Here is a 13,936-nt window from a genome sequence, read left to right as displayed (position 1 = left end):
TTTTGCTTTAACTGTTTAAAGAAACAATTTCTTATATTGTTCATATTATAATCCCCAGGGACAAGATCTGTACTCCATCCTAACAGGCGAAGCAGATTTCAACATAACACTTCCCATGATTCTGTCTGAGTGGCACGAGCTGTATGAGGAGAGCTTGGAGTTTGCTGAGATTTTGACCGAAATGACAGAAAAGCTGGATGAAGAATACTGGATGAACTGGATACCCGACAACAACACCCAGTTTGTTTCTGGAGCTCTTCAAAACAGGTCTTGACAAAGTGTTCATTTTCTACTTGGATAACAACATAGCATAACAAACTTAGCACATAAGAAACAGGCCTAACATACGGGGGTTCTTTTGGTAACTAGATTTAAGTTTGATAAGACTGTGCAGATTTTCCCACTTTAGTAAATGTAATAGAAGAAAACAGATTTCAGATAATGTGCACAATGCTTTACAAGGTGTGTGTTATTACTTTACTGACTCAGACATGTTGTGATTTTTCTTTGCTTATAGTCTTGTGTGGTTTATGATCAGTCTTGGTGAAAGAATTGAAAATAGTGATCAGTGGCCACCGGTAAAGGACTACTTCCACATTGCTTACTGGATTTTGAACTACCACCCTGATGTCACCACTCAGCCAGCAAACTGTGAGTTCCTCTTCTCTTCTCTTCTCTTCTCTTCTCTTCTCTTCTCTTCTCTTCTCTTCTCTTCTCTTCTCTTCTCTTCTCTTCTCTTCTCTTCTCTTCTCTTCTCTTCTCTTCTCTGAACTGAACTGAACTGAACTGAACTGAACTGAACTGAAAACTAACAATATACAAATATCATACAAATATATCTAAATACTGAAGAAGCTTGAACTGAAGCTTCTTCAGTTCAAAGTGAAGAAGCTTCTCAGATGAGAGGTGAAACGTCTTCAAGCAACTTAAAGAAGTCCAGACGCTTTTCTTTGCAAGCTCCTTTGACTACGATGACCTGGATGACTGAGAACCTTCACAGACATATTTTTAGACAATATGTGACTACTAAACTGTGTTCAACAAAAGAAAGGATTAAAGTTGTATTTTATTATAATTCTACAAATCAAAGGAGCTCAGTTACAAAATATATTTATTTAGTATACGTGTAAAAGCCTGTTAATCCGGTTTGTTCCAGTCAATGCAGCTAATTCCTAGCATGTGTTGCTTTGTAGGTTCTTTGAACAAGAACTTAGCCCTTCATTGTGACACTGGTTTCAACTGGCCACACTTTGTTCAAGCAATGACTCAGGCTCTGATGTCACCAAGTGATGCCCTTGTGAAGTAAGTGACAAAGATTTTTTAGTGTTGATTGAAATATACATGGAAATTTTATGCTTTAGAATTGAAGCATGTCTTCTGCTTTTTAAAAACATAATAATCAGTGTAGATAAAGAGATTTACGCTGTTCTGTTACCGTATGTTTGTTAAATAAGTAGCTACAGTGAGCTGCCTGTTTAACAAGCCAACAGGAATTGCTGTCGCACTGCCTTTTTGTAACTAGTAGCCTACAAAAAATGTTTTCTTAATGCGTGCTAGCATAACATGTTTGTCAGCACTTTAGTTTGATTACCATGTTTTTTGTAGTGACAACAACATTTCGTATTACAGTTAAATAGAAACGCTCAATTCTCTCTGTTATTTTTAATGTTACACATGCATTGCTTTCAGGACTTTATAAAGTTGGCATGTTCTGTTTTACTCTTCTGTTTCTCTGTAGCTGGCTCAAAGGATCTGTGAATCTACTGCAACATGTGTATGGTGAAATATATACAAATGAGACAGCTGTATATTTGAAACAGGAAATCAAAGGAGGTGATGCCCTCTCTGATTACCTGATTAATCTGATGTATAACCTGGATGAATTCCTCAGTACAATCTCCAAGCTTCCCAATCAAAACATCACTAACCCAGCTACCATGACTCTAAACATTCATGCCCTGTTAGAGTCCACGGGTTTGTCATCACTTGTTCCTCTGCTCAGCCAAGAGTCTCCGCTTAATGCCTCCACAATCCTTGCTGTAGCCTCCAAACTTGGCAGGTTAAACCAGCATATTTTTACCTTCAATGAAACAGACCCAACCTTGCCTGAACTGGAAAAGCTGATAAGGGAGTTCCTCTCTTTGGAGGGTAACCTCACATTGTATCTCCCAAACATCATGGGACACACTCTGCTTACCTATTCTGATTACTTCCATTCTGATGAAGTGGACAGTCTCATAAAAGCAATTGAGCCTTTCACCAACCAGACCTCAGTGGGTTTTGTAAAAGCCATCATCAGTGCTGTGGAGCAGTTCAAGACAGTGATGGACTCTCCAAATGGTGACCCAACTGAGATCATTCTTGGGTACGTCCGTCAGATTCAAGAGTTTGTGGTTTCCCTCTATAGGCTACGAAAAATTGAACATGTCGTGTTACCAAATGGCCAGTACAGCACGGCTCAAGTCACTGACCTCCACTTGCTTTCCATGGACTTTCTCAACCTCCTCACACCTGAGAGCCTGCAGAACCTCACTCAGGCTGGACCAGATGCTGCCCAGGACATTGTTATCCAGAAATTTGTAGCATTCCTGCCAAAGGAAATCCAAAGTGATGCTGCTCAGTTTCTTCAGGATTTCAAGGCTCTGCAGAGTAATATAACCAAATGCGCAGCAGGCGAGGACTGTCTGGCTGGATTTTCAGAAATCTCTAAATTTCTGGATCAGATATTAGACATGATGTTCACAGCCAATGGGACTGTCACCATCAAAATTGGTCCATTTGGTTTGGGGGATAAAGAATATGAAAACATAGCTTCGTTGGTTTTCTCATTGCTCCTGTCACCAAATGATACTGCCGCTCTGGAAACATTCAAGCAGACCCTCCAATTCATCAAAGTGGTCATGAATACACCAAATGTTACCATGTCCGATGTCCAGAATGCCCTTACACAGACAAACCTAACCATTGAGGACCTAAATGCTATTGCCGAGCTAGCTGGAGCTTCCAACATAAATAAACTCATGTCAAATATAATCGGGATTGCAAATGTTGAGAGCTGTTTTGAACCCCAGAATGACATCATGGTAACAACCAAGTGTGTTACGGGACTCATAGATATGTTCAGCAGCTTTCTGACACAGGTACCTTCTCTCCATAACAACACAGACATCCTCTCCCTCATCCCTGTAATTGTCAATAAGACTATCAATGACTTCACCCAAGTTAACTTCAACTCCGGTCCTAACATGGTTCTTGTAGACAGCTTGAATCTCACCCTAACTAATATCAAGATGAGCCTAGACCAGAGCCACCTAAACACTCCAGAGATCATGAATGAAATAGAAGTGGTAGAGGGTCTGATACAGTTGATTGCCGACATGCAGCCAGTAAACACCTCCCAAATGACGGACCCTGTGCAAGTCCAGACAGTATATCTAAAGCTTATAGAATGGTACTTGAAACGGCTGGAAAACATCACCAGCGATAGTGCAACCGCAGAGCTCCTTCATCCTTTCTTTTCCATCACACAAATGCAAGTGGCATTACAGCTAGCACAGACAAATTTCTCTTTGTTTGTTAGTGACAAGGTCCAGTTCCTAATAAACAGCCTCCAAGGCCCAATAGATGGCACCGTTGTGACTGAAACTGGCCAGACAGCAATTGAGATTCTTCAGCATCTGTTGGACTTAATAGAGGTCAACCTTGAGTCATGGAATAACACTGAAGGCTCTGAACAGCACTTCGATGCAACCATTCTGCATTCCATGGCGCTCCAAATTAAGCAGTACCTTGGTCTCATTGAGAAGTGGATGACAGAGCCCGATGTCGCATTGCTCCTTAGCAGTATGATCCAATGGAAAAACTCCACCATTGCCACCCCTGTGACAGATCTCCAATACATCCTGCAGACAGTGGAAAATTTTCTCAGTGATGATCAGCTGGCCTACCTTTCCATAATAAACAATATCACAGAGTCTCTTAGCAAAGCTGTGATGGTGGCAGAGCAACAAGGCCTACAGGATGAAAGCTTCATAGCTGCCATTGTAGAAGTAGTGCAACATGTTATACAGATCCCAAACATTACTGTTATCCCACTGTCACAGCAAGATTTTCTGGAAATTGTCCAAGAGTCAGTAAATCTCATTGTCCAACGAAACATGAGCTTCGCTTCAGCTAAAAACATCTCCATCGTCATCCTGGAGAAAGTTGAGAGAATCATCCAACAAACTGTACCAGAAATGGTTGCAGAATACATGCTTGGCTCACTCAAGTTTGTAAAAACATATTTTGAGACCATCTCTGAAGCCAATGGACAAGACAGCCTGAATCAGATGTGAGTTTCGCTACTTTACTGTACACAATTACCATAATTTTGTAACAGAAGGGGCTCGAATGAGTACTCTTTAACAAATATGAATCATTTCAAAATAGCTTTAAGAATATGGATTGCTTTAAAATAACGCCTCACAAAAACTAATATATGATGTATTAAATGTAATAAAGCATTAGATCAGGGGTGTCAAACTCAAATACACAGTGGGCCAAAATTCAAGACTGGAACAAAGTTGCGGGCTAACGTTAATATTTATTGAAAAAAAAACTTCCTCCAGATATAAGAAGGAATCTTTTCTTATGGACTTAAATAAGTTCTGCTGGAAAACTGAATATGGGACAAGCAAAGCTTAATACTAAACAATATATATATTAGCTGTATAATACCAGTAGGCCAGCTCTAATAATAATTTGGTATGGCTTCGCGGGCCAAATGTAATTAGGCTGCGGGCCAAATTTGGCCCGCGGGCCAGAGTTTGACACCTATGCATTAGATGAACTAAAAGCATGCTTTTGATTTACTATAAAAAATAAACAAGTGCAGTAAGTATCACTTTGCTTTTCCAGCACCCAAAATTGCTTCAAATTAAAGTTCTTAATATATTTTTAGCTGCAACAGATGTTTTAGTCTATTTTTACTCTACAAAAGTAGTCTGTAGTAATACTCTGCTTTCAACCTATTGCAGTTCTCTGTGAAATTTAACAAATCTGATGTTTAATTTTTCTAAGGAAAATTTATAGGTCTAATTGTAGTTTAGATCTTGTCCAAAAGTTCTCTCTTATATTTTATTTTTATTTTTGTCAAATAAAAAGGTTATTTCAGGTACTAGGGATTTTACATGTACTTCTAATCCTTATTAATGCTCTGAGATAAAAATAAATAAATTAACAGAATGATTGCATGCATGCAGTTCTATTCTATGCAATCATTAGAGAACACAAAGAACATTTGATAAGACTTGTTAAGATCTGAAATCTTGATTTGCTTTGTTTCCTAAGAATTTTCAATGAAATGAAGACGCTGCAGAGCCTCCTGTCACAGCAATCCCCAGTCCAGCCCTACATTTCTGCCCTCATTAACATCACTCAGGTTATCTTGGAGTATGGCCAAGGCAAGTCAGCTTCTTAATACCACTGTAGGTGGACTGCATGTTAAATCCTGATGAAATCTGATTGAGTGGAGGTCATATTGTGCACTTCATCATTCCGGCATTTATGCCAAAAAGCCTAAGAACAAGAGTAGATCAAAGTACCACAATGCTTCTGATATATGTTGTAAGAGTTGGTCGTTCTGCTTGCAGTTCCACATCCACGAGGCCTGATGTGTGAGCACATTTTTTTTTTAATGATTTCAGGTAACATGAACCTCTGGGCAGGCTTTGAAAATGCATCAGCACAACAAATCATTCAGCAGGTAAAATGTCTGCACTTTTATTTTTATTTTATTATATGTCCGGTAAAATTAGTTTAACGTACATTTATATATTGAAAACATAACATCTAAAAGTGTTCAATTTAAAAATGACATTTAATTAATAATAATTTTATTAATAATAAAAACATCTCACGGGACTGCACACTTATTGTTGACACTTTTTATTATTAGTTGGGCAAACTTGTGAGCATGTTTTGGCCACTGGTTGCGGAAGGCACTGGCTCACATATGACTGCTCCATCCCTGGAGGCTTTTACTCAACTTGTTCCAGTCCTGGAGACCATATTAACTGGGAATGCAGACCAAGACACATGGAACAAGTAAGTGTAATTATCAGTGTAATGGTAACAATCCAAATGGCTTGTTGTTATACAGCAGTTTGATATTAAATTGCATACCTGATGTGTGTAGGAAGTAATTTTGTTTTACAGTTTACATACACTCATCATGGGCATAAATTTCATGGCACTTTCATGGCTTTTAATAATTTCTTTGAACTGTTGTTTTTCCAGAGTGTAACGATTGTACTGTGTACATTCTTATCCTTTTGATAAGAATCTTTGATTAACTTTGAAAAACAGGAACTGGGTGCACAAGATTGAATAAATATATATTTATTTCTATTGTCCATTTAACCCCAGTAATATTTTTGTTAAATGTGCCTTGGGAAGTTGCACCTCAACCAAATTTTAGTAGCAATCAATAAGCTTCTGGTCATAATTCTGGCTGGATATTTAACCACCTATCTTGGCAGAATTGGCAGAGTTCATTCAAATTGATGGCAGCAGCCTAATGTTATCCTGTTTTATTCATTCCAAAAACAATTTTTTTGTTTGGCATCATTCAACTTTTGGAGCATCAAAGATTTTGAAGGTAGTCCTCCTTCTTCATTATTCCATCTGTTTTGTTTAATGTATCAGTAGCAAAACCCCCATGATCCTATCACCAATATGCTTGAAAGCTGATAAAGATTTCTTAGGTTAGAAAACCTTTCTTTTACTACTCCAAACCCATTTAATGTTGGGGTGTCCAAATAGCTTGTGTGACCATAAAACATTTCTTTAGAAGGCATTTGACTTTTTCATTTGGGCAGCAACAGATTTCAAGATGTGTCAGTCCATGGCAATATAAATCTGGCTTCACTGTGGATAGTGATGTGGTTTCCAGTTCATGGCAGCCTTGAGTATTGGGGGTTTCCAGATTGATCTTTGAATCTGCACTTGTTTATATATGTAACAGTTCAAAGAAATCATTAAAAGCCCCAAATTACCCTGATGCCCACGATAATTTGACAGTAATTGTAACTTGCTTCACAGTAAAGACTGCCGCTCTGTTCTGTGATTACCCTAAACCATACCTAATATGTTACTAATTTGTTACAGGCTTGAACAGATGCTGGGAACCCTGTTGTCCACCCTTGAAGGAACAGAGTTATTGGACAATTTAATGTCTGTTATCCCACAGTTTGAAAAAATGGTTGGAACTTTAGTGGAGAACATCCAAGCTGGAAATGGTGAGAATGTTAAGGAAGAACATATAGTGCCAGCTTTACTTTTATTTACTTGTTCTTTAGACACAACTTATGACTAATGCAGCACATGCCAAGTAAGAGATAGTCATTTCCTGATATGTCTGCCACTTTTACTAATGTGCTGTATTGCTGCTGTTTTGTTTTGTTTTTTCAAAACTTGTGGGTCAAGCCATTTTGTCTTCTTCTTTTCAGTGATGATACAAAGCCTTCAAATTCCCATCCTGAACCTGATGAGAGAAGCTGCACAGTCTTTGAACAACACTCATTACAATTTTTCTGAAGTCCTGGAAAAATTTCAGGTTGCCATTGAAAGCACAGTGCGGGCGGCTCAGCAGGTCAGTGTTCTTGAAAGAATGCTTTTTAGACTTGCTGTATCATTCGTGCAAGTGTCTCCCTAGTCATCTGCCGGTATCTCATTTATGGAAATGTTTGCATGTGTATGTGTGTGCGTAATTGCACACAGCAATGTCTGTCTTCCTTCCTTCATCCTTGACAGAAGTTAAAACAGTGAGGCTGTGAGGTTTTTCTCTCTCTCTCGCTTCTTCTCTGTTCCGCTTCTCTGCATCAGAATTTGTTGAGTTATTTAACTTTCGTCAGAGTTAGACAGATGTAGACAGACAAGATTCTGATGCGATGACGCAGAAAACATTTAGCTATGGCTAACATCAGGGTAGAGTTGTTGACTATATATAAGCTTTGATATTTTTTCTTTTGTTATTTATGCCAGGTAGGCATTATATAGTCTTGCTGAACCACAAAATAGCACACACAATAACAACTTGTCAGCGTATGACCCCCAAACTCGACTTCTAAGTCTTATAGTATATACTGGCCAGTTGATAATATCAACATATTTTGCCTAATCCAAGATACCTGTATCAGAATTGGTCTTTTTTAAAATGTTTTTTCAGCCTTGACTGAGAGATATTTGAAACACATAACTTGATTCATTGCAGGACAACTACTGTTGCGCTTGTTTGCAATGTGCTGCTCTCTTAAACTGGTGTGGCAGTAATGACTTGCCTTTTGAAAGCTGTATGTATATACTGATATCACTTAAATATCTATTGAGTTAATATGTTGATATAGCATTTCTAGCAGCTCTGTAAGCTTACTTAAATTAGTAGACTAAAATAAGCTAAAGGGGTAGTTTAACTTAATGTAACTTGAAAACAGCTAACAAGGAGAGAGGATACCTTTATCCATAGGTAACATCTCAAAAGCTCACAAATTGACATAAATTACAAACCATAAAATCACAAGATTATATTAAGCACATCTGCTGCTGACTTATTGACTGTACAGAAACAAGTATTGGTGTGTTGTTAATGCTTTCCTGGCATCAGTGCATATTTATGTATTCATATCATGTTAATTCCTGAAAATGCTACTGTTAGATTTGTTATTATAGCCTACCTTAACATTAATCCCTGTAATAGACTTTTGACGTGACAGAAACAGTTGCTGCTTTGTAAATACATTTTTTTTAAAGAGCAGCTTGCTTGTGGGTGTGTACCAGTCTATTAAAAGTGAAAATATCTGTGTGAGACTTCTGACCTTTTCCTCATTTCTTCGTCTTAGTAACTGAACAGGTTTTTTCCAGTGCTTATGAAACACGTGACACATGTTTTTGTTTTGTTATAGGCTAATGGCACCTTGGAGTGCAGTGAAGTTCTCAAAGTGTGGGAGACAGTCAGTGAGGCTGCAGGGTTAAGCCCTAACACCATGGCTGTGTGGTGCAACATCAGCCTGAAGCCTGTTTTGGAGGCCTATGCTTCCGCACAGAATCTCTACTCCCAAATGAACATGAGTGTAAGTGTAAAAATGTCAAATTAAGTACTACTTAATTTCACTTGATAGTAAAATATATACCGCATTCACACTTGCAAGTACAATTAACAGTTTTACCACTTGGGGTCAGTGTTGACGCACGGAGAAAGTTGTTGATTGCTAATGGTCCCTCTCTGCTCTATGTTGTCTTTAAAGCAGATGATGGGACCAACCAATGTGAGCGACACAGCTGCTAGGATTGTAGAAACTGTAAAGTCACTCTACCAAGTCAACATTAACAACGTAATTGTGATAAATCAGTTTGTCATGAATTTCTCCAACCACATCTCAATGCTGGTAGAGCAGTCTATGAGTCCTGAGGAACAGCTTTACTGGCAAAACCAGCTCCAAGACATGCAGTTGCAAAACAGGTGAGCTACAGTCAGATAATTTCACTGCTATGTGCAGTGACCATGGTTTGCTATGTTTTAGAGGAAATGTTTTTTATGGTCAAAATGGTCAATCCATCGAATCACTAAGTGACTGTTGATGAGACATCACATCTAGCTGCATTTAGACTTTCAAAACTTACTTGAGGAGCAAACTGTTTTTATGACCACAGCAAGTATGAGGAATGAGAATCGTGTCATAGTTTTAAGAGTAATCCAAGCTTTCAGTAGATCACAATCGCAAGATACAATCATAACAAAATGTCGTACAGCCACGTTAGAAACCCCCTGAACATGGTATCTGAATGTGGAAATGTTCTTTACATTCCCACTAAATTCTGTTAACAGTCAATTTAATTTTTATAAAGAACCACAGAAAATGACTCACCTATAGTATACATGAACTCACCATGAACTTGCCACTCCATTTGGTATAACAGCATTATCCACGATGCTCCAGTCAAACCAATTTGATTCATACGTAATTACACAAGGATGTGAAGTGATCACATCTGCATTGAACTTGATTAATTTAATGCAAGCCTGCCTGAAAACTGGCAGGCTTGCACAGATAGCGGCTTAACTACAATTCAGCTAGCCGAGACATCCTCTTAAAATTGATTTCCATTTATATGCCAGCTGCTATAATGAGACCAGCGTGGTGATAAGGATCACATTTTGCATATCGCAGGGAATCAGTCAGGTCTTACTACATAAGTCATAGATCAGTGATCACAGTGGAAACACTCTACAGTCTTTTTCATCAAAGATGAAATGGGAAAAGGCTGATGAAGAGGAAATATGTCTTCTTTCTAAATCTGAATGTTATATCTAATCATAGTATTGAAAAGACCAATTCAAAAATCCGTTTCATTATATTCAGTGAGTATTTTGGCTTTCCAATAATCTCCAGATTTTGAACTCATGTTTATATTTTTTACATGAGACAGCTTACAGAGTCACAGTCACATAGACCATGTTTGATGTACTGTGCTGCTTAACCTGACATTCAGCCAAATTCTTTATTCTACAGTTTGTCTTCCATCAAAATGCTCTCAGATGAATTGCATAATGTGGCCCCCGCCTTGCAGCCCTACATGGAAGCTCTTGTGAACGCTACAGGCTACATCCTGGACAACTATCAACTACTTCAACAGAGCACATCAGCCGAGGAGCTCCTCAAAGAAGCAGCAATGCGCTTCCTTTCCTCTGCAAACATCTCCTCTTATGATATCTTCTCCATCCCAGCAGGGAACACAACTGCATCTCTTTACGACTTGACAACAGAAGTTATCAGACTGATGATTAACATTAAGGTATTTGGTGATGATCCTATGATTTACCAAGTCTTGGAGGAATTTTTGAGATCCAATGACACAAAATTGATAGCAGAGAAGGTGGCCGAGTTGTCTATGTGGTTACACTCCACCGAAGCATCTGGGCTAGACCTGCTGAGTGAGGCTCTGTTCAGATCCTATGACATCGTAAGGCCTGTCTTGTCTGCCCTGGCCAAGATGAACACAGACATGCAAGCAACGGTAGAGCTCCTGGAAGACTTAGTAGGAAACGTTATTGCTATGTTTAGGCAGTTGGTAAGCACCGGTAATGTTCCAGACCCAATGGTCCAACATTTGAGTGACTCAGAAATGACAGACGGTTACCACACACATTTGGTCAGACGCAGACGTGATGCCTCATTAATGATGACAACAGACCCGATGAATGACTTCATAGACCTGTTCTACATTGACTACCCAACCATGTTCAAAGCTCTGGCTGTCCCTCCTACAACACCAGAAATTATGGAAACAGCCCATGTGTTCTTTGCCAATCCCGATTTGAGCGTTGTGATGAAGGGAGCTACAAGTGGCATGCAGTGGGGCTTGAATGCCTCTCGAGAAGAGACCATTGATGCTGCACTTGGGGTACTCTCCTTCCTCACTCTCCCTGACGTCTTTGAAAAGTAAGTGTTATTTTTATGTCCTTCATTACAGCTTAAGGTGTGACAAAAAAGAATGTATCTTGTGCACTATGTATGGTGAGATCTATATTTGTTCTAGCTTCTAGAAACTTTCAATTTAGTTTGTTTGCCTTATAGTCAACTATTTTAAAAGCCTCTGTTTAACAAACAGTCCTTCCTATTTCCTGTAGGTCGTCAATGGATCTCCTCAAGAATGTGGTGGATATGCTTCCCGATGCCTTACCATACTCCGCTGTGATTAAAAGTTTCACCAGAGCACTAGCCAATGAATCTCAAGGTAACTCAAGGGCTCAGTTCTTTTTGACCCAATCTGGACATTTACAGTCTTCTTTGTCCAAGAGGAGCATTATGATGAGAAATGCACATTTATTAGTTAAACTAAAGTGACTTTACAATTCTGACTCCAGAGTGAATCTCCTTTTATCCATGCTAAGTCTAATTGTTGCCATGCTGTCAAGCTCACGCTGATGCTTCAGCTTGTATTTACATACCTGCTGGGAAGGTATGTACATATAAGCAACAATCTGCTATTTAGAGCAATGCCACCCTTTTCTTCAGCTTTTATAGCTTTTGCGAGACCACAGCAAGACGAGCATATATTTTGCCAATGCTGTTGCTATTGTATACATGATTAAAGTATTGCAAAATTAATTCTGGAGATATGGGGAATAAGACTTCACACCAGCTTAGCTTGAGCTCCCAAAGAGCCCAAGGCCATATGGCCATTCTCCAGCAGAAAGCCACTCAGCACCTTTTTAAATCTCATTAGCAAAGTAGAATTCAATCACTTATCCTGTCCGCCCTCGCTAAACGTCTCCCCTCGCACTCGCACAAGTGGACATCTATGACCTCCTTTTAATTTGCATCTGTGCTTGTGTGATAATGTTTTTAGTGCATAGAATCACTTTGTAAGCAGCAGCAGCTTCACTTCTCTGCAGCCCTACTCATATTTACTCATACACACACACACACACACAGATGCACTCACACACAGTGCACTGTTGTAATTGCAAAGGCCTGTAGATGTTTAGCAGCCTGAGATTAAACATCAACATTGTCTAATTTTGGACTAATTAAATATTCTGTCATCATATCTTGCTGCCTGAGGTGGTGCCTTTCTTAGGGCTTGTCAGATGTGTTTTAATGCACGACAGCATCTAGTACTGCTGGCCCTTCTGGCCCCATCAGTCTAGTACAGGGTTTCACTTTAAGCACATCATTTGCTGCTTGCTGCCTGATGACGATGCCCCGTAATGGTGCAAGTTGTAATGAAGCCCAGTGGGATGTCATGTTATTCTGTCACCTTACAGACCTTACTCCCTAAGACTACAAACTCTAATAGCATCCCTCTCACTTTCATTTTCCCCTTCCCTTTCTCGCTTTCTCTCTCTCACTCACTGTTCACAGAGAACCTGATGCTCGTGCAGCAGATCATCAAAACAGCTAGTCAGCTTTTCCAGACCCTCCCAACAGACCCACAGTTTAAAGAAAATCTAGACCTCCTGAGATACCTGGTTTGTGACTTAATTACTCTGATTGCACACATTTATCATTAAAACAAAATGTAAAATAATAACTCACAACTGAAAATTACAGATGCTCGCTGCTTCAAAAAGCAAAACAAGTGTCTAGGTTCTTTCTTATAATTTAGAGATTAAGATCGTATGTGAGAAATTGGTAACACGATTAAAAAGTTCTTACTATACTTGAGATTCCCAGGGTTTTATTCCTTTTACATTGTGGAAAATACTTGAATATAATAGGTTGCATTGTGTGCTACCAATTAATAATTTTTATTTGCTTGGAAAACTTGGCATGCCAAATTTGTTCCTGCTGCACGTTCCATTAGCTAACCCTGGTTATGTGATAGCTTGTAATTCAAAACCTGGTTGAGAATCCTAATTACACTAACTAAAAGGTAATTATGAGGTAAGTCATAATTATACATGCTGTTACATCCCGAAGATGAGGTGGAAGCAGTGTGTTTCCATGGAAAACACTGTGTGGGTTTTTATATATTTTACTAACAGATGATTTAATTAGAACTACTTAAAATGTATATCCTTTTGTTATTGCAGACCTCACACATATAGTCTCACTTGCGCTGTATATACCTATGGAAATATAGTTTTTAATTTGATTCTTTATTTAGCTGAAGCCTACCTTCCCAGAGAGACCTGTGCAAACTTATTAAACTGCTGAGTTTAATAAGAAGCCACAGCATTGACATCAGTATTCCACAAAAATAGCACTGAAACACTTTGAACAAGCCCTGTTTTTTTAAGGCTAATAGTGAAGCTATCTCAAATGAATATCACAGCAAAACGGGTAATAGACACGCCTGTCCACCATGTACATTTCACACTTGCCTCTCCAAAGTGTGAAATGTACACGTATGCAGAAGTTGCAGTAAAGCAGAGGGAGTTTTTTTTTTTTCA

General features: G+C 38.9%; 1 protein-coding gene across 3 annotated transcripts in view; it reads left to right on the top strand.

The window, feature by feature from the left end:
- The window catches only part of abca12 (ATP-binding cassette, sub-family A (ABC1), member 12), a 62,044-nt gene that overhangs the window by 12,493 nt on the left and 35,615 nt on the right, over positions 1-13,936 (top strand). For 2 of the 3 annotated variants that reach the window (XM_080903714.1, XM_080903713.1), the window contains exons 16-29: positions 59-267; positions 518-651; positions 1,194-1,302; positions 1,739-4,333; positions 5,332-5,444; positions 5,688-5,746; positions 5,939-6,087; positions 7,150-7,280; positions 7,491-7,633; positions 8,943-9,110; positions 9,285-9,499; positions 10,551-11,480; positions 11,669-11,775; positions 12,906-13,012. In XM_080903714.1, coding sequence (XP_080759840.1) covers positions 59-267; positions 518-651; positions 1,194-1,302; positions 1,739-4,333; positions 5,332-5,444; positions 5,688-5,746; positions 5,939-6,087; positions 7,150-7,280; positions 7,491-7,633; positions 8,943-9,110; positions 9,285-9,499; positions 10,551-11,480; positions 11,669-11,775; positions 12,906-13,012 — 5,169 coding nt within the window. The remainder of the gene's footprint in view (positions 1-58; positions 268-517; positions 652-1,193; positions 1,303-1,738; positions 4,334-5,331; positions 5,445-5,687; positions 5,747-5,938; positions 6,088-7,149; positions 7,281-7,490; positions 7,634-8,942; positions 9,111-9,284; positions 9,500-10,550; positions 11,481-11,668; positions 11,776-12,905; positions 13,013-13,936) is intronic. The other variant, XM_080903715.1, reaches the window with a different exon arrangement.

Source organism: Rhamphochromis sp. 'chilingali' (assembly GCF_963969265.1).
Source record: "Rhamphochromis sp. 'chilingali' genome assembly, chromosome: 14".
Classification (NCBI taxonomy): Eukaryota; Metazoa; Chordata; class Actinopteri; order Cichliformes; family Cichlidae; genus Rhamphochromis; species Rhamphochromis sp. 'chilingali'.
This window is presented reverse-complemented; position numbering and strand designations above follow the sequence as displayed.